At 45.1% G+C, this 24,124-nt stretch overlaps 1 protein-coding gene across 1 annotated transcript in view; it reads right to left on the reverse strand.

Moving 5' to 3' along the window:
* The window catches only part of MTRR (5-methyltetrahydrofolate-homocysteine methyltransferase reductase), a 72,658-nt gene that overhangs the window by 26,478 nt on the left and 22,056 nt on the right, over nucleotides 1-24,124 (reverse strand). The window contains 7 exon segments of the mRNA XM_056520716.1: nucleotides 2,493-2,611; nucleotides 2,778-2,976; nucleotides 4,113-4,155; nucleotides 6,280-6,460; nucleotides 10,410-10,498; nucleotides 17,234-17,387; nucleotides 21,641-21,766. Coding sequence (XP_056376691.1) covers nucleotides 2,493-2,611; nucleotides 2,778-2,976; nucleotides 4,113-4,155; nucleotides 6,280-6,460; nucleotides 10,410-10,498; nucleotides 17,234-17,387; nucleotides 21,641-21,766 — 911 coding nt within the window.

Raw genomic sequence — 24,124 nt, forward strand, 5'->3', positions numbered from 1 at the left:
ACCATTATTTAAAAATCTTAAATAAATAAATAAATAATAAAGATACAAGTTTTAACATTTATAGGGTTCCCAAGTTTTGGGAAATCAGTCCCATGAAGGTGTAAGCACTAATGGGAAATTGTATATTTTTTGTATAAACCCTGTGAACCACTTTGGATTTTTTCTGTCCACGATGTCAGACACAGCAGAGTGGTCATGATCCGAGGTGGATTCCGACCCATCATCTACTACTTCCCCAGGAGAGTGGGAGCGTGTGGAGGTAGCCTTAGACTGAGGCGTATTAGACCTTGAACGAGGAGTTGGGGACCTGGGATGGACACAGGGGGAGCAGCCCCTAGAGTGGGGACGCTGCCAGCGAGCTGGGAAGGAGCGTGATCTACGGGAAGAATGTCTATCCCTATTACGCGACTCTGGAGAAGAGCCTGACGAAAGCACTTTAGGGCTCTTGGGAGAGCGCTAAAAGTGGGGGTCAGGAGAGACTGAGCGGGACGTGCACAGGGAAGACCGCTCCAAGGCCCAATCCACTGATCTGGAGACCCTAGCTAAGTCGAAGAACGACTGGGAAAGGGAAGAGACCCATTCTGGGGGGAGGGACGGACACCGCGCATTCCAGGGGGGCATCCTGAGAAGCAGGCACAGGAGGGATGGAACGCGTGGTGGAGCAGGCGGAACAGGTGGATTCAGTGGAACGACCGGGCATTTTGGTCTTGCAGCCCACACAAGAGTAGTAGGTGACCAAGGCTGCGACCGCCTGTCTGGGGGTTGGACATAGGTGTTAGTAAGTAAGTAGTCAGCAAATAAAATGGAGCAATCTCACCCAGGTTCTGTGTCCCGTGGCTGGAGCTGGGAAGCAGGCTGTAACTGTGCTGTGTCCTGGCCGGAGCTGAAGAGGCAGGTAGCAGCTGAATCTGCACACAAGCAGGCAGAGGAGGAGGGGGGGGGGGGGGAGGATGGCCTCCGTTTCAGAATGGTGTCCTATTGGAGGAGAGGGAGGCACCCCAAAAATGACCCCCAGAAACACAGAAGGCTATTGGCTGCAGGAAAGAGGGAGGCGGGAGCCCCACCAGCACGCCCATAACGTGGGTGGGCGGAGAGAAGTCCCGGCGCAGGCAGCAGCCATGGCCTCAATTAATATGCTCCCCACAGCATGACCTGTCCAAGCAATGAAAAGCAAAAGTAAACGGCAGCACGACTGCAGCCCAGCTAACAGGGACTGTGGCCGGGCGACGGAGCGTAAGCGGTGACTGGGCTGCTGGGCAGAAGTAACGGCTGCCTAATAGGGAACTATAAAGTAAGTGCTGGCTGGGGGTTGGAAGGGTTGCCTCACAACCCCATGGCATGTGCAGAGAGGGAGAGAGCCCGGCGTCTGTACCTTGACGCAATAGAGAGAATAAAATACAGTGTCCCCCTAGGGAAAATCCCCCCCTGAGGAGAGACGGGGGGGGGGGGGGGGGTTGGGGGGAGAGACATACTCACCAAATTTCGCCATACTCACCTATGACGTCTTTGGCCAGCTATGGTCACCTGCATCATATCAGGCTGAAGAAGCGGGGCAAGCAGGGAAGGTAGGAGGGACCTGGACCCAAGGTACAACCCCAGGCACTGGCTATTGGCGGGAAGGAGTTAACGGTGCATACTCTATGCCCCGTACCGCATATGGGAGAGCTTGTAGCGTCATGCTCCAGGACCCCCCACCTAAAAACAAAAAATAAAAAAAAAAGGAGAAAACCTAAAAACCATGCCCTAGCTATAAAATAAAAAAGGAAGACCAAGTCTGGAGGCCTAGTGACACCAAGCTAAAACTGATTAGCTCAGGGTTAGTAGGCGGGGTACATCCTGCCAGGATTGACCAACTTTCCTTTTGTATGCGTAGGCAGCAAGATATACCCATGGTCTGTGTCCCCCAATGGAGCCGACCAAGAAATTTTATTTTAAACATTCTTTATTAAAGTGCATTTGTCACATACATTCACCACATACAACCTTCCCCATAGCCTAGCAGAGGTTAGTGTCCCCATGCCAAACATACCCTTTTTACGACATCTTGTGTCTTTCTTCTCAAAAAAAAATATTTAATGTTCATTCTGTGTCCCACAGTGTCCGGGAGGCATGGCAAGGTGGTCTGTTGTGCCCCCGGGCGGAAACACTTTTCTCCACTGTGTCACACTGCTTTAATTGACACTCAGAGCCCTACTGCTGACAGCCACCCGATGTGTTTTCTCTGAACAATAGCGGTGAGCTTTACAATCCCTAGAGGCAGAGCTCTTGGTGGCACATGTGTGGACAAAGCACACAGGGCTGCCATCAGCAGGAGAGTCCTGTATGTCAATTAAAGCAGCGTGAGGTAGTGGAGAGAAGTGATGGACCCAGGGGCACAACGGACCCCTGGCCACACTTCACAGGCATGGTCAGACACAAAATAAGGTAGACACTTGCTTTTTAAAAATTCAAATATTTCACAACAACATAAAAGTCTAATGTTGACTACTTGCCTGTGCTGTAAAAAACCAATATATGGTGCAATTCCTGTTCCTGGCCCCACCATTATAATAGGGATAGATGAATCCAATGGCAAATGGAATAAAGTAGATGGTCGGATAAATATTGGTATCTAAATGATAAAATAATGCTGTTGAAATAGTGTACTACAAAACAGGAATAACAAAAACAATGTAGATTGTTTAACATTTGATTTGATTTTAGTTTTATTAAATTATCATAATGAACAAATTAAAAGCAATAATGAATCAAAGCTATGGCTATAATACATTTTATACCTGTGGTTCTGCAGTGAACATGTTTAAACTGCCAGGGGCAGCCATCGCTTTGGATACAGATGTTTCAGCATTTTCTCTCACAAGTTCAGCAAGCCAGCCAGTACAAACACCTTTCCTAGGTAATGGTCGCCCTGAGCAAGGTTCAAAGGTTACGACATTGAAAACGATGAACAATTTTCCTGGATGAAATAAACCGGAGCTAGGAAATAAAATAAAATTATATGGTTACATAAACCATACAGATCATTATGCACATAATAAATGACCACTATAATAAGCTACTTTTATAGTTATAGACTTTAGTTGCTGTTTATTTATATTTAGCGCTGTGATTAAAAGCATATAAATCTAACCAAGAATGAACTGACTTTGTGTCTTCATTTAAGATGTTCAAGTATATGTATTTGTTGAATCTGAATGGTATGGCTATGGCATACATTTATTTTGCCATGTAGGAGTTAAAAATTAAACTGGGATTTATGCCAAAATGTAAATCTAAACTAGATAAAACTTACTGTATGAAAACTCCATGAATTCTCTTACTGCTAAAATCTGAAAATGTGTAAAAATAACATTGGTGCTATTAGAAAGGTTTCATTTCATTAGTATTGGTATTTAACACCAGTGCATGTTCAACATCTCTCCTCTGGCTAAAATCAGACATTTTAATATCTTTATGATGACTGATTTGTTGATGCCATTACTTTCAGAATACAATGACACGTATTTAAGTTTTATACAAAAATTATGTAAAAAGTTCAATAATTTTGTTAGAAAAATTTTAGACACTCAGATTGTAGAAGGTAATGTTGAGATGCGATTTGCAAACCAGATAACATTATAGTGTCTGATGCAAAAACAAAACACAAAGAGAAACTCATCAGAGCAAGCTCCGTGCAGGCAGCAAAAAAAAAATGTAAACCCACCAGAACTGTGAATGGAATTCCAAGTACAAGATCAGTAATGCAATATATCTACAAATTTATTCCACTTAAAGGGGTACTCCGCTGCCTTGCTTCGGAAGCTCCACTCCCCAGTGTCCGCAGGTTTCTTGTTCCGAACGCTGCGTGCAGGCTTCAGTGTTCTGGCCCGCCCCTCGTGACATCATGCCCGCCCCCCTCAACGAAAGTCTATGGGAAGTCCCATAGACTTTCGTTGAGGGGGCGGGCATGACGTCACAAGGGGCGTCCCTGAACACGGAAGCCCGCACGCAGCGTTCGGAACAGGAAACTTACGGACGCTGGGGAGCGGAGCTTCCGAAGCAGGGCAGCGAAGTGGAATACACAGAATTACACAATAAAGTGTAGAATGTGCATATGCTTATTAAGATATTACCTGGCAGCAGAGTAGGATCTTGGTTGTAGCTTTGGAAAATGTTCTAAAGAAAAAATAAATAAATAAGTAAAGTCATATTTACTCTTCTGCATATAACAGATCAATATATTATGAAAAGATTTAAAAAAAAACAGCTTAGTTGCCTTCTGATATCCAGCAGACATTGGGTTCTTAGAGTAGAGTGGGAGTTTAACCCCTTCCAGTTATAGGACGTATGCATACGTCCAATAATCCGACACGTTCGCGCAATTGGACGTATGCATACGTCATAGCGAACTACTACGGGCAGCGCAGGAGATCGGTGACGGGAACCGGCCAGCCCCGGCAGCATTAACCCCATAGATGCCGTGATCAATACTGATCACGGCATCTATGGTGTTGACAGGAGGAACGCTCTCCCCCTGTTCAACGGGTCGCTGTTGGTTGCTATGGCAGCAGGAGGTCAGATCATGACCTCCTGTATGCCTGCTATGGAAGCCTGTGAGATCAGGTTATACAAATGTATTGCAGCATAGTATAACCTGTAAAAAAATAAAATAAAAAGTTCTTCAATAAAAGTATGAAGTGTATAAAAGTATAAAAGCCCTGTATTATCACAAAAAAAGATCAAAACGCCGCAAAAAAAAAAAAAAAATAAATAAAATAAATTGGTGTAAAAATCACCAATTTTGGTACAAAAAGCGGAATAAGAGATATCAAAAGGTAGCGCGTAGCAAAAAAGTGATACCAATAAAAAGTACAGCTCATCCCGCAAAAAATAAGCCCTTAATGGTGTCGGACAAAAAAAAAAAAAAAAAAAAAAGTTATGGCTGTTGGAAAATGAATGGCAGAAAAAGCATTTTGCTCAGAAAAGGAAAAACATAGAAAGCTATATAAAATGGGTATCGCCATAATCGTACTGATCCACAGAATAAATATAACATCACTTTTACCGCACAGTGTAAACCATAAAAAAAGCCAGAAATGTTCCAGTTTTTCACAATATTTTGAAGTTTTTCACAAAAAATGCTTCATGTGTCAACAAAAATGCACCAGTTATATAAAGTACAATAGGTCACGAAAAAAACAATCTCAGAATCGCTCTACTCAGAAAAAGCGTTCTAAAGTTATTACCATTTAAAGAGATACATGTCAAAAAGAGCCTGGTCATAGAGGTAAAAAAATGGATCGGTCCTTAAGGGGTTAAGCAAAAGTGGTGGCAAATTTAGGGACTTTTCTTTTTTGCCCTTGTCAATTTTAGCATGAAAAAGATTCACAGGATAACCTCCTTGTTACGCCTAGCGCTCCGGGTCCCCGCTCCTCCCCGGAGCGCTCACGGCGTCTTTCTCCCTGCAGTGCCCCGGTCAGTCCCGCTGACCGGGAGCGCTGCACTGTCATGGCCGTCGGGGATGCGATTCGCACAGCGGGACGCGCCCGCTCGCGAATCGCATCCCAGGTCACTTACCCGTCCCGGTCCCCTGCTGTCATGTGCTGGCGCGCGCGGCTCCGCTCTCTAGGGCGCGCGCGCGCCAGCTCTCTGAGACTTAAAGGGCCAGTGCACCAATGATTGGTGCCTGGCCCAATTAGCTTAATTGGCTTCCACCTGCTCCCTGGCTATATCTGATCTCCTCCCATGCACTCCCTGGCCGGATCTTGTTGCCTTGTGCCAGTGAAAGCGTTTAGTGTGTCCAAAGCCTGTGTACCTGAACTTCTGCTATCCATCCTGACTACGAACCTTGCCGCCTGCCCCCGACCTTCTGCTACGTCTGACCTTGCCTCTGCCTTGTCCTTCTGTCCCACGCCTTCTCAGCAGTCAGCGAGGTTGAGCCGTTGCTAGTGGATACGACCTGGTTGCTACTGCCGCAGCAAGACCATCCCGCTTTGCGGCGGGCTCTGGTGAAAACCAGTAGCCTCTTAGAACCGGTCCACTAGCACGGTCCACGCCAATCCCTCGCTGACACAGCGGATCCACAACCCGTAAGCCGAATCGTGACACTCCTCAATAGTATAACTATTAGATAAACTTTCAAAAAGTGGCATTTTGTAAACATTGTTACATTATTAGAAGAATACCAGTCATATTGGCGAACAAGAGGTATATTTACATATATTTCTAATGTTAGGTCAGTATCTGCAGTTTGTATTAATAAATTAGAAAAAATAAGAGATTTTTTAAAAGGCAACTTACCTATTAATAAGCCTAATGGAGGCCGGCAGCTTGGGAATGCATTGAGAAGGTCCAACACGCTGACTGCATGGTCTCTAATAAAACAGTTATAATCTGAGCTGCCCTGTTTACTGCACAGCTCCAGCAACCTTCGCTTCTCCGCAGCATCAGATGTATACTCCGCCAGTGCACGCAAGAAGGCCTACAGGGCACGTACAACAGTGTGATAAAACAGACATTATGCATATATCAGTGCAGATGAAATAGTATATACAATTTTGCTATTTATCTTTACATTATTAAAAGTCAGCCCACTATTTAAAAGTTAACCTGCCACCTAAACCACAGGCGGCATAAAACAGGTGCAGGGAGTGCGTTCTTGATACAATGATTTACTCTAAAAACATCTGGCATTTCAGAGAAATCAAAGTTCATAACTTGCCGTACCACAAACAAAACACAATATACATGTAGATAAAAACATATGACCCATGTTTAACAGATTTGCTGAACGTGTATGATTGGTTTTCACAGGCTAGAAATCACACAATTTACACTTATAAGAGGAGATCAAAACCTGTGCAGAGTGATGAAGTTGCCCATAGCAACCAGATTCCTCTCATTTTTCACAGGCCTCTAAAAATGAAAGCAGCAATCTGATTGGTTGCTATGGGCAACTGCATCTCTCTCTCTACACATGTTTTAATCAATCTTCCCCATGGTGCAAAAATCACAGAAAAGAAACGTGGGATGAGATTTGTGGGGTGGCAGGGTGTTCAGACAGTGTTTAAAGATTACCTGTCAGGAGTTTGATAACATTTTTAATCCTCATTAATCCTTATTTGAAACTCTCTGCTAATAAGGAAAATAGACAAATTATATATTGATTCACATATACAATAGGTCTACTTTATATTGTCATCATAAACTTGATATGTTTTTACTTTTGGAAGACATCAGAGGGCTTCAAAGTTCAGCAGCAATTTTCAAATTTTTTACATTTTCAAAATAGAAATTTTTCAGGGACCAGTTCAGTTTTGAAGTGGATTTGAGGGGCCTTCATATTAGAAATACCCCATAAATTACCCCATTATAAAAACTGAACCCCTCAAAGTATTCAAAATGACATTCAAAAAGTTTAACTCTTTAGGTGTTTCACAGGAGAAAATTCTAAATCTTAATTTTTTACAGATAAGAAGAAGACGGCACGGCACTGACACGATGTGGTATAACTGGATGCATCTGTATCAGTGGTGGTGCTCTGGTAATACGGTAGTGGAAAACTTCTAATACATGTGCAGTAGAATAAAGGATAAACCGGCAGACTCCCCACTTTTCTTCTTCTTTATTGCATTAACAATGCAGTAGCATACCCCCAAACTCTGGGTGTAGGGATAACAGTGGGGGGAACAAAAGGCAACAGATTCCGTTTCGCACGGTTTACCGTACTTCCTCCGGCCAAGGAAGGCCGGAGGAAGCACGGTAAACCGTGCAAAACGGAATCTGTTGCCTTTTTGTCCCCCACTGTTATCCCTACACCCAGAGTTTGTGAGTATGCTACTGCATTGTTAATGCAATAAAGAAGAAGAAAAGTGGGGAGTCTGACGGTTTATCCTTTATTCTACTGCACGTCTTAATTTTTTACACTTGCATGTTCTTGTAGACCCAGTTTTTGAAAATTTACAAGGGATAAAAGGAGAAAAAGCCCCCCAAAATTTGTAACCCAATTTTTGAGTAAGGAAATATCTCATGTGTATGTAAAGTGTTCGGCGGGTGCAGTAGAGGGCTCAGAAGGGAAGGAGCGACAATGGTATTTTGGATAGTGAGTTTTTCTGAAATGGTTTTTGGGTGGCATGTCACATTTAGGAATCCCCTATGGTTCCAGAACAGCAAAACACACAACAAAAACATGGCATACTATTTTGCAAACTACACCCCTCAAGGAACGTAACAAGGGGTACAGTGAGCCTTAACACCCCACAGGTGTTTGACAAATTTCCGCTAAAGTTGGACGTGAAAATGAAAAATTTGATTTTTTCTTCACTAAAATGCTGATGTTACCCCAAATTTTTCATTTTCACAAGGGGTAATAGGAGAAAAAGCCTCCCAAAATTTGTAACACCATTTCTTCTGAGTATGGAAATACCCCATATGTGGATGTAAAGTGCTCTGCAGGCGAACTACAATGCTCAGAAGAGAAGGAGCACCATTGAGCTTTTGGAGAGGAAATTTGGAATGTGCGTTTACAAAGCCCCCCGTGGTGTCAGAACTGTGGACCCCCCCCCCACATGTGACCCCATTTTGGAAACTACACCCCTCAAAGAATTTAATAAGGGGTGCAGTGAGCATTTGCACCCCACTGGCGTTTGACAGATCTTTGGAACAGTGGGCTGAGCAAATAAAATTTTTCATTTTCACGGACCACTGTTCCAAAAATCTGTCAGACACCAGTGGGGTGTAAATGCTCACTGCACCCCTTATTACATTCCATGGGGGGGGTGTAGTTTTCAAAATTGAGTCACATGTAGGGGGGGGGGGGGGGTCCATTGTTCTGGCACTATGGGGGCTTTGTAAATACACATGGCCTTCAATTTCGGACACATTCTCCAAAAGCCCAATGGCGCTCCTCCTCTTCTGAGCCCTGTAGTTCGCCCCCGCAGAGCACATTACATCCACATATGGGGTATGTACTTAGAAGAAATGGGGCTACAAATTTTGGAGGACTTTTTTCCTAGTCTCCCTTGTGAAAATGAAAAATGAAGGGTAACACCAGCATTTTAGTGAAAAAAATAAATAAAATTCTCTTCATTTTCCCATCCAACTTTAACGAAAATTCTTCAAACACCTGTGGGTTGTTAAGGCTCACTATGCCCCTTGTTACATTCCGTGAGGGGTGTAGTTTCCAAAATGGGGGTCACACGTGGGTATTTATTGTTTTGCGTTTATGTCAAAACCGCTGTAAAATCAGCCACTCCTGTGCAAATCGCCAATTTAGACTTCAAATGTATATGGCACGCTCTCACTTCTGAGCCATGATGTGCGCCCGCAGATCACTTTACACCCACATATGGGGTATTTCCGTACTCAGGAGAAATTGCGTTACAAATTTAGTTTTTCTTCTTCTTCCTTTTACCGCTTGTGAAAATTAAAAGTATGGGGCAACACCAGCATGTTAGTGTAAAAAATTATTATTTTTTTTTTATTTTTTATTTTTTTTTACACTAACAGGCTGGTGTAGACCCCGGCTTTACCTTTTCATAAGGGGTAAAAGGAGAAAAAGCCCCCCAAAATTTGTAACGCAATTTCTCCCGAGTACGGAAATACCCCATATGTGGCACTAAACTGTTGCCTTGAAATATGACAGGGCTCCAAAGCGAGAGAGCGCCATGTGCATTTGAGGCTTATTTGGGGATTTGAATCCGCCATCAAAATACCCTACAGCACGGGGTGCCTGCTGATATCAGCAGTCATCCCGGTCCGGACCCCACCGTGCACAGGTATGCCCTGGGTTCTTAAGTACCAGGGCGTACCTGTATGCCATGGGTCCCTAAGTAATTAAAGAGACCTGTCAGATTTTGGGGGGGGGGGGGGGGGGGGGGGGGGAAATGAATTGAGTCAAAGGCCAAAACTAGCTTGGTCATAAAGGGGTTAATTTAGGGGAATTTCAGATTGTTTCACATAGCACTAATCACATTAGTAGGTGGGTGATAAAAGCACCTTCACAGGCATCTTTAGACCTCTCAAATTTAGTATTTTAGTCGGTATACGTAAAAAAAAAAAAAAAAAAAAACAGGAGTCTGCCAGGGGGAAAAAAAAAACAGGTACATTTCCTTCAATTAGAGTTTTTCTCTGTCATTTTCACTGCAAATACTACATGTAAAACGACCTTAGAGTTGCAAACGTTTGCCTATTTGCATTTATTTTTAATATGTGCAATTGTCCACAAGGCAAGGCTGAACCCCACAAGTTTCCAATATTTCCTATGGCTTTTTGCCTCTTCCTACTTTAGATTGGAAACCTCTGGAGGTATTGGCTATAGGGTATGGAAATGGGCACCTGCTTATTGGCATATGTGAGAAAAATTCTAATTGCTTAGGTTGCAAGCAGACGTTTGTAAATCTAGTACACCTGCAAAGAATACTTATAAATACCTTCTTTGGCAAAGCCCGTATTTCAAGGCACCATGTCAGCAGGTATTGCACAGAACACTTTTCTGGAACATAATCAGGTATCACTGCACCTATAAAACATAAAGAACAAGCTGAAAGCATACTGGTCGGGAAACACTGCTTTATAACATTCACATACCTTGTTTTGATAATGCAGCCCCCTACAGGTAATTTGAGTTCTTCACTGCCTATTTTAACCCCTTAAGGACCAAGCCCATTTTGACCATAAGGACCATGCGAATGTTATTTTAGCATTTTAGTTTTTTCTTCCTCGTCTTCTAAAAATCAAATTGCTTATATTTTCATCCACAGACTAGTATGAGGGCTTGTTTTTTGCGTGATTAGTTGTCCTTCGTAATGACGTCACTCATATTACCATAAAATGTATGGAGCAACCAAAAAAAACACTATTTTTGTGGGGAGATTAAAAAGAAAACCGCAATTTTGCACATTTTGGAAAGTTTCGTTTTCACACTGTACAATTTCCGGTAAAAATGACACGTGTTCTTTATTCTGTGGGTCAGTATGATTAAAATGACACCCATGATTACATACTTTATTATTGTTGCGGCCCAAAAAAAAAAAAAAAAAAAAAAAAAAAAAAAAAAAAAAGCAAACTTTAACAAAGTTGTAACTTTTAAATCCCTCTATTTTCACAGCCTATAACTTTTTTCCCGTATAAGTGGCGGCATGAGGGCTCATTTTTGCGCTGTGATCTGTACTTTGATACCACATTTGTGTATGTAAAACCTATTTTATAAAAAAAAAAAAAAAACTTAACGTTTACGCCGTTCACCATATGGGATAAACATATTTTAATAGTTCGGACATTTACGCATGTGGCAATACCAAATATTTAAAAAAAAAATTTTTTTATCCTTACACTTTATGGGGGTTAAATTGGGGGGTGGGGAACCTACCGTATTTATCGGGGTATACCACGCACAGGCCTATAACACGCACCCTCATCTTACCAAGGATATTTGGGTAAAAAAAATTTTTTACCCAAATATCCTTGGTAAAATGAGGGTGCGTGTGTGTGCATGCGTATACCCCGATACACTGTCTCTGACCCCGCAGAAGCCCCCAGGAAAGGCAGGGAGAGAGAGAGTCCGTCGCTGTCCGCTTCTATCCCCTTGCCTTTCCTGGGGTCTAGAGCCCTGCTGCCGCCGCTTCTCTCCCACTGGCTATCTGCGCCGCTGCCCGTTCTCTCCCCCTGACTATCGGTGCCCCATTGCCGACGCCGATAGCCAGGAGGAGAGAAGCGGCGCCGGCAATGGGGCAGCGGCGCCGATAGCGAGGGGGAGAGAAGGGGGAGCGGCACCCATTGCCGGCGCCGCTGCCCCGTTGCCTCCCCCATCCCCGGTTGTATAATTACCTGTTGCCGGGGTCGGTCCGCGCTGCTTCAGGCCTCCGGTGTGTGTCCCCTGCGTCGTTGCTATGCACGGCGCAATGACGAGTGACGTCATTGCGTCTCACAGCGCATAGCAACGACGCAGGGGACGCACACCGGAGGCCTGAAGCAGCGCGGACCCGACCCCGGCAACAGGTAATTATACAACCGGGATGGGGGAGGCAACGGGGCAGCGGCGCCGGCAATGGGTGCCGCTGCCCCTTCTCTTCCCCTGTCTGTCGGCGCCGCTTCTCTCCCCCTGGCTACCGGCGCCGGCAATGGGGCACCGGCACCGATAGCCAGGGGGGAGAGAACGGGCAGCGGCACCGATAGCCAGGGGGAGAGAAGGGCCGGCAGCAGGGCTCTAGACCCCAGGACAGGCAGGGGCAGAGAAGCCGGCAGGTCTCTGCACCTGCAAAGCCGCTGCAGTTCATTGATTTAAAGCGCCCGCTTTAAATCATTGAACTGCAGCGGCTTATCGGCGTATAACACGCAGATAGACTTTAGGCTAGAAATTTTAGCCTAAAAAGTGCGTGTTATACGCCGATATATACGTTAAATTTTTATTGGCGGAGGAATCTAAAATATTATATTATATATATATTTTTTTTATTTATTTATTTATTTTTACACACTTTAATAGTCCCCAATGCTCTGATTGCTAATACTGTTCAGTGCTATGCATAGGTAGGGAAGGTGAGAGGACCTCAGTGTGCAATCCTGGACTATCGGATCCCCGTGGCAGCGCTGCAGGCGATCCGATCATCCATATTTCTGACCGCACTCCCGCAGATGCCGTGATCTGTATGGATCACGGCATTTGAGGGGGTTAATGGCAGACATCCGCACGATTGCGGATGTCGCCCATTACCGGCGGGTCCCAGGCTGCAATCAGCAGCCAGGACCAGCCGTGGATGACCCGAGCATCGCTCAGATGCTCGCGTTCATGTACAGGTCGTTAAGGGGTTAAAAAAAAAAATCTGATGTTGCTGTACATCCCACTAGGTTCATCACTATTACTAGGGTATATCTTGTGCTGCATAAACTGCCCTGGAGTGTGTGCAAATTGCCCATCTAGATCTCAAAGCAACTCAATTCTGTTGTCTATACACAACATAGGGGGAAAATGGTCAGTTTCAGGAGTACTCATTTCTTACATGAAGCATAAATATCACAAAGACCAACACCACAATACAGTTTGCAATCTGTAATCCTGACATATGGAGATGTTTTGCCCTCCCAGTTCTTATTAAGTATATGCATTATTTTAAAAAGGAGATTTTTTTGTACTCACAGTAAAATCTCTCGTTGCCTTCATTGGGGGACACCTAACTGATGGGTATATGCTCTTGCCACTAGGAGGCGCTGACACTAGGAAAAAGAAAAGTTGGCTCCTCCCTGGCAGGATATACCCGCCCACCTGCAGTGAGGTAACCAGTTTTGTCACAAAGCAGTAGGAGAAGCCAACGAGGAATTACGTTCGAAGGACCCAAGAAAGGAATCCCGGAGAACCCCAGAAAAAGAAAAAGAAGAAATGGGTGGGTGCGATTTCCCCCAATGAAGGCTACGAGAAAGATTTTACGGTGAGTACAAAAAAAAGAAAATAAAAAAAAAAAAAAAAAAATCTCCTTTTCTCGGTCGCTCTTCATTGGGGGACACCTAACTGATGGGATGTACCAAAGCAGTCCCCTAGGGTGGGAAAAGAACAATCACCAGCGAAACGAGACAGTCCCAGACTGAACTCACATGTCCGCAGGGCCAGCGGACGAGCCCCCAGGTCCGAGACACACCAGGCCCAGAAAATGAGCCCCGAAAGATCTCCAGTTCAGGGAGATGGACCAGTACCCAAAGTAAAAGTCAGTCCTCTGTAGAGACCTAAGGCACCCGGTGATATGTCCACGAAAAACTCTCCTGGCGAAAAAAACTGCCAGAAGGAAGAAAGAGCGTAGAACCGAAAGACCACCCCGACGAACGGATCGCAGAGGGGGTCGTGGTCCGGGCTGCTACAAATTACCAAGACCTGACCCATCACCAAGGCTCAAGGAATCGGAAAGCCGCCTGAAAGAAGGCACACTGCAGCATCATAGGACAGAGTCACGAAAAAGGAACCAACAGCGATAGATGACAATTGACCGGGTAGACCAGAGCAGCCATAAGAACATCCCGTCAGAACGGGAATGGAGGGAGAACCAGGGAGAAACCAGCTTGGACTCCCAGGGGCTGGTTATAGGAAGGAGTACTCCAGAAGACTGTGGTGTCAATGTAGTATGATCGACACCGACCAAAGGTTAAGAAGGACACAATCTTCCAGGGAGAGCACTAGGCTGTGAAAGTGGACCAAAACACACAAGCCTAGGCAGGAAAACCACTGTGGAATGTACTACAACAAAAAAACTAAATAGTTCCCCTAAAGGAGGGAAAAATCAAGGGCGGTCGAGGTGACAACTCAAATACAGACCTACGACAAGTACCCAATCCCCGCACCCCTTGTGAAAAGGGGGATTGGCAAGCGCGCTAGTCGCAGGAGGAGCGGAGAAATGCAAAGACTGGGTGGACGAAGCGCCCAGGCTCCATCGGCAACCCTTGCGCATAGAGGAGCCACCTTGCGTCCCATGAGGGATCGGAACCCCGCACACTGAGGCTGGGGAACAAATACAAGATGTGTTGAGAACCAGTAAAGACAGTGACCAGAAGGCACCTGAGCCACTCTGGACAGGGACCCCAGAGAGAAACCTCCGGAAGAACACGGAGGGGCTGAGCAGATAGGCACTGCAGCAGGTCCCATGGCAGAACAGGGGTGCTCAACCGCCTTGGAACCGCTGGAACGAATTCCTGGAAAAAAATTTGGGCGCCCTCACCAAGCCAAAGGAAGGAGGGCTCTACTCCCACAAAGCAGTCCCAGCATTTGTAGGAACACAGACCTGGGGACCCCAAGAAAACAGTGACGTACCAAGACTGAAGACTTTGTGAAAATGCAGACCTCCAAGGGATCAATGCCCCAGCAGACCAACAGTGTAACCCAAGAAAGGAAAACAGAGCGATGCTACTGTAGCCGCAAAAGGAAGACAGGGACCCCAGGACCCATATGCACACACCCTGCGGGACTGTACCTGGAAGAGAGACACCGGACTACAGCTGCAGTAGCAGCTGAACGGGGAAGGCGACTAAGTGGATTAGAACACCCAACAGACACAGTCTGACCTCGTGGCAAGGAGACCGTTGCCACGAAGGGTCCCGCATAATTATAAAATTATATTATAATATATATATATATATATATATATATATATATATATATATATATAATTATAATATTTTGTGATGAGGTGGCAAGGAAAGGGTGTATTTCCTTGGCTCACCCTGAAGTATCTCTCACCTGCTTCTTAATTAATGAGGCAGGAGGGACGGGAGGTGTGTATATAAGATGGAGAGTCAGTCTAATCTGGGCTCTTCCTAGGAGACAGCAAGTGGGCTGTAGGGGAGAGACAGAGCCTGCTGAGGGAGGAGTACACAGCCCGAGCTATGAGTGGCTCAAAGAGTGACATGAATTGCGAGTAGAAGGTTGCAGGGGACATATGTTTAACCGGCTGAGGGAAGCTCATCGGTTGTTAGTCAGGACAAGCTGATCTGTTTAGACAGTAACCAGACGGTCTAGGATTTTGGGTTTGAGGTGGAGCAAGGTGGAGCAATGACCACTCCCCACTCCCCCGAATCCAACCAGCCGGGGTGGGGACAAGAACTTCACTGATAAAGGGGAGGGAGGGCAGAAGAGATGTGCTGACAGCGACACGGCCGCCGGCATCAGAGAGGCTGCGGGAGAAGAGAGGATGTGGGCGGAGCAAAGCTCTGAGTCCCCGTCCATCCTGTGGAAGAGTGAGAGCCGCGAAGCCTGGCTGGGAATTATCCCGCCGGCTAAAAAGGTACGGCCCCCAAACCAGGGAGTCAGAGGCTTGATACAGCCTCTGATATCCCTGGTAAAACTAAAGACCCCTGCAGCGTGCCAGACCGGAGCGCTCGCTGCGGGGAGGAGGGGGCGGAGCTAAGCTCCGTAAGGAAATGCCCAGATTCTCCCGTCGGCGCTATGAGGGCAGCTCCGCCGACCCGCAAGAAGGGGCGGAGCTAAACTCTGCTGAAGGGGGAGCTGGACGGGCGGCTGCACCGGCCACAATCCCCACCAGCTGAGAGACTACAGACCTGAACCATGGAGTCAGAGGACATACCCCTCTGACATCCCTGGTAAGACTAAAACCCCTGCAGTGAGAGCTCACTGTGGGGAGGAGGGGGGGGGGGGGGGGTAGCTAAGCTCCGTAAGGAGAGGCACAGAATCTCTCCCCCCTGTCGGTTCTCTGAAGGCAGCGCCGGTGTGAGGAGGACTCCCGCGCCCCGAATTCCCGCGTCTGAACTCGGGAAGAAGGGGGCAGAGCTACCGCCGCCATTATGGCCCCCGCCGCCTGCCAGCACAGCGCCGGAGAAGCCGAAACCTGGCTGTAGTGCAGGACTAAGGGAGCCACCGCAAAAGCCGGCGGCTGCCCGTACATAACATACATGTGAGAGAGCCCAGACCCCATAAACATCGAACCCATGACCCCCTTAACCGCCCCCACAACAGTCAGTACATAAGACACAAGGAAGATATTAACCCCTTAAGTCCTCTGCAGGGGGAGGGAGGGGGTGGTTGGGGAACATACTTCCCCAACCAGCTTTACATACTCGCCTGTCTTCGGCCAGCATTTTAGTCACCTGCATCACGTCATGCTGCTACAGCCCAAGAAGAGCAGGAAAAATAGGGGGACCTGGACCCACGGTGCAACCCCAAGCGCTGGCCGTTGGCGGGAAGGGGTTAACTGTGCATTTGTATTTTATGTCCCGTGCCCCTTAGCCGCATATGGGGGAACAGGTAGCGCCATGCTCCTGAACCCCCACCTGAAAAAGGGAAACAAAAAGGAATAAAGAACCTAACTAAACAGCCCTTGCTAGAAAATAATAAAAAATACAAGGTCTGGAGCGCTCCAGACCTATGTGTCTACCTCCTAAGTGACACTAGCTAAAACTGGTTACCTCACTGCAGGTGGGCGGGTATATCCTGCCAGGGAGGAGCAGACTTTTCTTTTTCCTAGTGTCAGAGCCTCCTAGTGGCAAGAGCATATACCCATCAGTTAGGTGTCCCCCAATGAAGAGCAACCGAGAAAAGGTATTAATTTGCCTTTCATTTTGCAGTTGCAGGAGTTATGGCCCTGTTTTGGAGGTCTGACCCCCACGATTACAGACTTTTTCCCTATCCAGTGGAGGCTGGCATACCCCTTTTATTTATGCAATTCTAAAATACAAATTAAACATATATTACAGGGAAATCAGAAAACAAACATTTTAAGCTTTCTGCTATAAATTAATATAAAGTAAGTGACTGCCATACCTCTTTTTTTTGTTTTAGAGTTAACAGTCAGGCACACTTGGCAATCTTTCTGATCAGACAATCCCAGCTTGATAATTAGATCTCTTACTTCATCATCTGGATTTGGACAAACTATGCCAAAGGAATCCCCGGGCTGAAAGTCAATTGTAGTATTCTGGAAAGAAAAATAAATAAAAATAAATAAAATACATTTTAAAATGTTTTATATAACTTAGGGTGCATTTTATATAACTTAGGGTGCATTCACAACACGTTTTCTTCATACGGTCACCGCATCTGGGAGTGTCAAAACCGGACGCTCCCGTATCCCAACCGGACCCGGACAGCATTTTGTTCATTTGAATGAGCCGACCCGAGTCAGATAGTGAATCTGGTCGGCTCATTTTTGCCCCATATCCAGTTTTGTGGCCGGATTGAAAACCGTGGTATGTGGCAGCCCTGCAGATCTGCTCAACAGATGAATTAGCCCTTTCTGTTCAGTAGACTAAAATGGGTCTTGTAAAATGTGCTCTAAGTTCCACAGGTAGAGAGAATACTTAAATATTATAGCATTCAGGGATTGTTTTCATGTTATGTCAGGTGCTTCCCAGGCCCGACAGTCCTGCTGCAGCTCAGAAAGGAGACAGAACACAGGAGGCATCGCGGAAGCAGGTTTATTTTGTTATACCCCACACAATGGAAATACAGCAGCTGATAACTACTGGAAGTAATAAGATTTTTAAATAGAAGTAATTTACAAAATCTGTTTACCTTTTTGGCACCAGTTGATTTAAAATAAAAAAAATAAAAATTGTTCCCCTGAAGTACCCCTTTAACCCCTTAAAGACCCATGATGTACCGGTAGGTCATGAGTCCACTCCCGTTCTATATCGCGGGGCAACGGCCGGGACCCGTGGCTAATAGCTTTTAACCCTTTAGATGCGGCAAAGTTGAACGTCGCGTCTAAAGTGAAAAGTAAATCATTGCCGGTTAGCTCAGGGGGCTGTTTGGGATTTCCGCAGCGAAATTGCGGCATTTCGAACAGCAGGAGGGTCCCTTACTTTACTGTCAAGCGCCAGAATCCATGATCAATGGTTTCCTATGGAGAAACCATTGATCAATGTAAAAGATCAGTGTGTGGAGTGTTATAGCCCCCTATGGGAGCTATAAAATTTCAAAAATAAAAAAAATAAAAAAGTAAAAAGTGAAAAAAGTGAATAAAAAGAGCCCAAATAAAAGTTTGAATCACCCACCTTTTCCCATTTAAAAAAAAAACTGTAAATAAGAGAAAATAAATAATGTGGTATCGCCACGTGCGGAAATGTCCGATTTATAAAAATATATTGTTAATTAAACCACACGGTCAATGGCGTACGGGCAAAAAAATAGTGTATTTTGGTCACTTTTTATACATCATCAATAAGTCCTATCAATGCAAAAATGGTACCACAAAAAACTTCAGATCATGGTGCAAAAAATTAGCCCTCATACGCAGAGAAAAAAAAAAAAAAAAAAAAAAAAAAAGTTATAGGGGTAAGTAGATGACAATTTTAAACGTATACATTTTCCTGCATGTAGTTATGATTTTTTCCAGAAGTATGACAAAATCAAACGTATATAAGTAGGGTATCATTTTAATCGTATGGACCTACAGAATAAAGAGAAGGTGTCATTTTTACTGAAAAATGTACTGTGTAGAAACGGAAGCCCCCAAAAGTTACAAAATTGTGTTTTTTCTTTCAATTTTGTTTCACAATGATTTTTTTCCAGTTTCGCCGTAAATTTTGGGGTAAATGACTGACGTCATTACAAAGTAGAATTGGTGGCGCAAAAAATAAATCATATGGATTTTTAGGTGCAAAATTGAAAGAGTTATGATTTTTTAAAGGTAAGGAGGAAAAACGAAAATGCAAAAACTGAAAAACCCCGGGTCCTTAAGGCACCATTCAGATAAATGGCTATGTATCTCAGATACCACTTCTCCCAGTCGAGGATTTTTTCTGCCGAATAATGTAATTCCTTTCTTGTATAAGCCTTGATTTCTTATCAAGGCTATCATAATTATATTGTCTGAAGATACATAAGAGCCTCTTATGAGTGAAGAGGCTGTCTGTAGGGCTTCTAAATGCTTGCATTTGAACTGTAATGATTCATAGTGTTGAGCCAGATGTTTTGAAAGGACTTGTTGCCCACAGGCTCCCCATCCTCTTTTGCATTCATAGTGATGACTGGCTTTGGATGCCAGCCTACTCCTTTTCTCAGGTTGAATATTTTTGTCCACCACAGAAGAGACTTCTTTACCCAATGTGGAATCTTGATCTTCTCCATTGACATTAGACTGTGGTCCCATGATGAGAGGATGAGTTGTTGGAGAAGTCTTGAGTGAGCCTGGGCTCAACTTACTAAGGAGATACTGACAGTTAAGAATCTCAATAGAGGCTTTTGGGGAGATCAACAACCTGTGCAGAGAAAAGTTGAACAGTTGCCCATAGCAACCAAATTTCCCCTTAAATTTTTCACAGGCTTTTTTAAAAATGAAAAGCGATCCGATTGGTGCCGATGGGCAACTGGTCAACTTTTCCTCTACACAGGTTTTGATAAATCTCCCCAATTGTTACCTTTTCTTCTGGAAGGAGCCAATTTTTTTTTTCCTCGTAAAGAATCATTTTTTTCCTGTAGAAGAAAGGACTCCTAAAAATATCTTTTTCTTGAGATGGGAGGTCTGGCTCTCCTGACTTAGTCTATTGTAGCCATTCAATAGTCCTTGCTGGTCAGGGGAATAGTTGTCTTTATTGAGTCCATTTTGAAGTAATGGTAGGTGACTAATTTTTTGAGCGCCTTCATATTTATTATACTGACATTGGGCTTTTGTACAACAAAGGCATGAATAATGACCTGAACACTCCTTCCTCACAGAAACTGGAGAGATGACCTTCATCCTTAATTTGTAAACTCTGTCTTCTAGGTTTTTCTGTCTAATTGGAGATGGAAGTTGGGTCAACACAAACTTTGAGGGATGATAGGCTTAAAGGGAACCAATCATCAGATTTTACCCTATATAATGCTTGGCAAAGCGTTATATAGGGTAAAATTGTTGTCCTCACCATCCCCGGGGGACGCTCCTGCCCCCAGGGATGGTGAAGATATGAAGTTATAAACTAGTCACCGCCGCCACCGTAAGTAGTCTCCTGGGCGGGGAGCTCTTCTCACCAACTCCCGTTCTTCGGCCGGGAGCGACGCCCCCTCCGATTGATTGATGGGCAGCGTCATTGTTCCGCTCACTGAACAGACGGAGCAGAGCGATGACGCTGCCCATCAATCAAGCGGAGGGGGCGTCGCTGCCGGCCAAAGAACGGGACTTGGTGAGAAGAGCTCCCCGCCCAGGTGACTACTTACGGCCGTGACTAGTTTATAACTACATATCTTCACCATCTCTGGGGGCAGGAGCATCCCCCGGGAATGGTGAAAATAAAGATTTTACCCTATATAATGCTTTGCCAAGCGTTATATAGGGTAAAATCTGATGATTGGTTACCTTTAAAGCTCAATTAAAAATCCCTGTTTGATGGATTTTAGGATCCAAGTGTTGTTGGTGATGTTCTTCCAAAATGCCAGAAATTCTACCGGCCACGTCGCAGTCATTGTTTATCTGTCCACTGCTTGTTATTGAGTTCAGTCCATCTTTAGTATCAGACACCAAAACTATTGAGAAAGTGAGGGCATGGCTATGGTCACAGGCTCCCTGCAGTGCACAAAGAAAGATTGCTGCTCTCCTGTTTCTGCTACAAACTCTTCTCAAGTTAAGTTACCAAACTTTACCTCCTCTTATCTTATGGATCTGTCTTTTGTTGTCACATTAAGTGTGGACATTGAAATTGTGGCTGGCAGCCTATTGGTCTATAGTACTGCCAGCAGAGGCAGACTAGCAGATAAGGTACACACCCCATGCCATGGAGAAGAAAAAAAAAAAAGGGGGGGGGGGGGGGGGGGGGGGAAGTACCAGAAATAAACATAATGTAGCTGCAAAGAATGATTCAATCAGCAACAATAGAGCCCAGGGCTGCCTGAAATTATGTAAACTCTTACTTTTTACATTTAATGTTGATCATTTATAATAATCATGCTCCCATCATGCCATAGTATCAGAAATTAGTGTTTTATGCCTTATACTAAAATCATAAAATGCTAATTTCTGAATGTTTAATATGGACGCAAACACATATCTGAGTGGTAACCCTAGATGAAATCAGTGAGAGCCATATACTTTAATGCCATAGCCTCCTTTCATTTATAAGCTGCCGCTGCTATGGATCGTTAAGTATGTGACAAAAAGCTACATATCTACCATGAAAAAATATTGCATTTGTTATTAGAGTTAATAAAAAAAAAAAAAAAATTAAATAAAAAAATAGTAAAACTGATAATTACTGAAATGTCAAGCTCCAGCATTAAAGTAGTTTTCACAGCATCATTTGTAGTGAGTCTCTTAGCTTGTTTGATGGGAACTGTGAAAATCTCATCTTCAGGGTACAGCAAACTTGTAAAATCAGTATCCTGCAATGAAAGGAAAGGAACGGTCACCATATTGATAAATCTGGGCCATAGTTTGTAAGGCCAAACAAGACATCTCCTTACATGTTCTGCCTATTCTCCTACAGTGTTGAAGAATAAAAATTCTTATGCTGAAGTAGTTTTTTCAGCACCATAACAAAAGTATTAGTGTGTGTGTGTGTGTGTGTGTGTGTGTGTGTGTGTGTGTGTGTGTGTGTGTGTGTGTGTGGGGGGGGGGGGGGGGGGGAGGCCAAACAAAAACAAAGCAGCACAGCCTTTAACCCATCGTGAACATTGGGCGTACTGGTAAGCCATTGCCGCCCGGGACTTAACACACCAGGATGGGACTTAAAAAGCTATGTAAAATGGACATCGTACAAATTACATTGACCTACAGAATAAAGAGAATCTGTAATTTTTACCATACAGTGCACTGTGTAAAAACCAAACACCTCACACTTTGCAATTTTTATTTTGTTGCACATGGCTCTGATCAAAACCCGCCATGACATATGCGCTCTACTAAAGGACAGCTACAAGTACTATAGACAACACTGCTCCAAGGTCTTCTACGAATGGGGCAATAAACCCGGGAGGTACCTGGCTAGGGCGCTCAGGGATAGGAGAGCGGCGCTATACATCCCCTCGGTTACTACGCCCCAGGGTGGGAAGACTTACTTGACGAAGGACATATTATCTGCTTTTGAGCAATACTACACCGAACTGTACAACCTTCCGCACCCTTCTTCTAACTTTCCTCACTCCACAACCCCCATCTAGCTTTTAGAATACATGACCAGGATGGCCCTCCCTTGGCTTTCTGAGGATAATATTGTGTTCTTGGAGGCCCCGTTTACAGAGGAAGAAATAGCAGCAGCTATAGCCAACTTGCCTTACGGGAAGAGTCCTGGCCCGGATGGCTATACCGCCAAATTTTTCAAGACTTTGAAGGGAGACCAGCTCCACCCCCTTTGCGGAGCCTTCAATGACATATCGCAGGGTACCGTTTTTCCCCCTGATTCCCTAACTGCCCATATAACGGTAATCCCAAAGAAAGGCAAAGATCCCAATTTATGCGCCAGCTATCGTCCCATCTCATTGCTGAACGTTGATACCAAGCTGTTCGCAAAGATACTGGCGGATCGCCTGGCGAATGTACTGGGACCCCTGATCCACCCAGACCAATCTGGCTTTATTAAATCAAGAGAGACGCACAATAACACTGTTAGAGCCTTCTCCATCATTCACCAACCGAAAACTACTCAGCAGCCATTGAGGTTTTTCTCTCGATGCCGAAAAGGCTTTCGATAGGGTGGATTGGGGGTTCCTGAGAGCCTCTCTTACACAAATTGGCCTAGGCCCCGCCATGCTGAGATGAATCACGACCCTTTACAATGACCCGACGGCCCGCGTGAGAGTCAATGGCTCTCTGTCCTCCCCCATTCAGATCCGAAACGGCACGAGACATGGATGCCCCCTCTCCCCCCTGCTGTATGTTTTATGCATGGAGCACCTACTGAATGCTCTACGATCTGACCCAGCCATTTTGGGGTTCCAAAAGGGGGGAGAGAAACATATCTGCTCAGCATTCGCGGATGATTTGCCTGCCACCTCTTTGCCTGCCATCTCCCGGGCGATCCGACTACTCTCACTTCAGTAACCACATGGTTAACCTCTCTAAAAGTTTGGGCCTCAACATCACATTACCTGGGGCACTGATGGACAGCCTCAAATTGGCTCACCCCTTCCGATGGCAAACTTTGTCGATTAAATAACTGGGGGTTCATGTTCTGGCGAACCTCTCTGACAGTTTTGACTTAAATTTCCGACCATTACTGCAGACTATCGACAGAGACCTACATAACTGGAACAGAGGGACCTTTTCCTGGTTGGGAAGGGTGAACATTCTAAAGATGAATGTGCTCCCTAGACTGTTATACCTGTTCCAAACTGTACCGATAGCACTCCCGCTCTCCTTCTTTAAAAAGGTGGATAGGACATTTCACAAATTCATATGGGCGGGTAGACCTGCGAGGATAGCCAAACAAATCTTAAAATCAGACGGAAGCAAGCGGGCGGCCTTGCGGTCCTGGACAGCAAGGCCTACTACATCGCTGCCACGTTAAAGGTTTTTGGACCTCCTCCATGATCGGACAACCAAACGTTGGGTGGGTATTGAACTTGGGACTGCTGACATTGCGCTTACTTCCCTCCCTCGGTTGCCCCCTGGGACCCCCTCACAGTGCACCATACAGACCCTGCCATGGGTGTTGGGGGAATTGGTTAGATCTTTTCGGAGGTACATGGAGAGACGGGGATTGATGGAGCCAAACAGTCCTTTGACGCTGGTCCTGGGCAATC

This window comes from Hyla sarda, chromosome 5 (genome assembly GCF_029499605.1).
Source record: "Hyla sarda isolate aHylSar1 chromosome 5, aHylSar1.hap1, whole genome shotgun sequence".
In the NCBI taxonomy this organism is placed as follows: Eukaryota; Metazoa; Chordata; class Amphibia; order Anura; family Hylidae; genus Hyla; species Hyla sarda.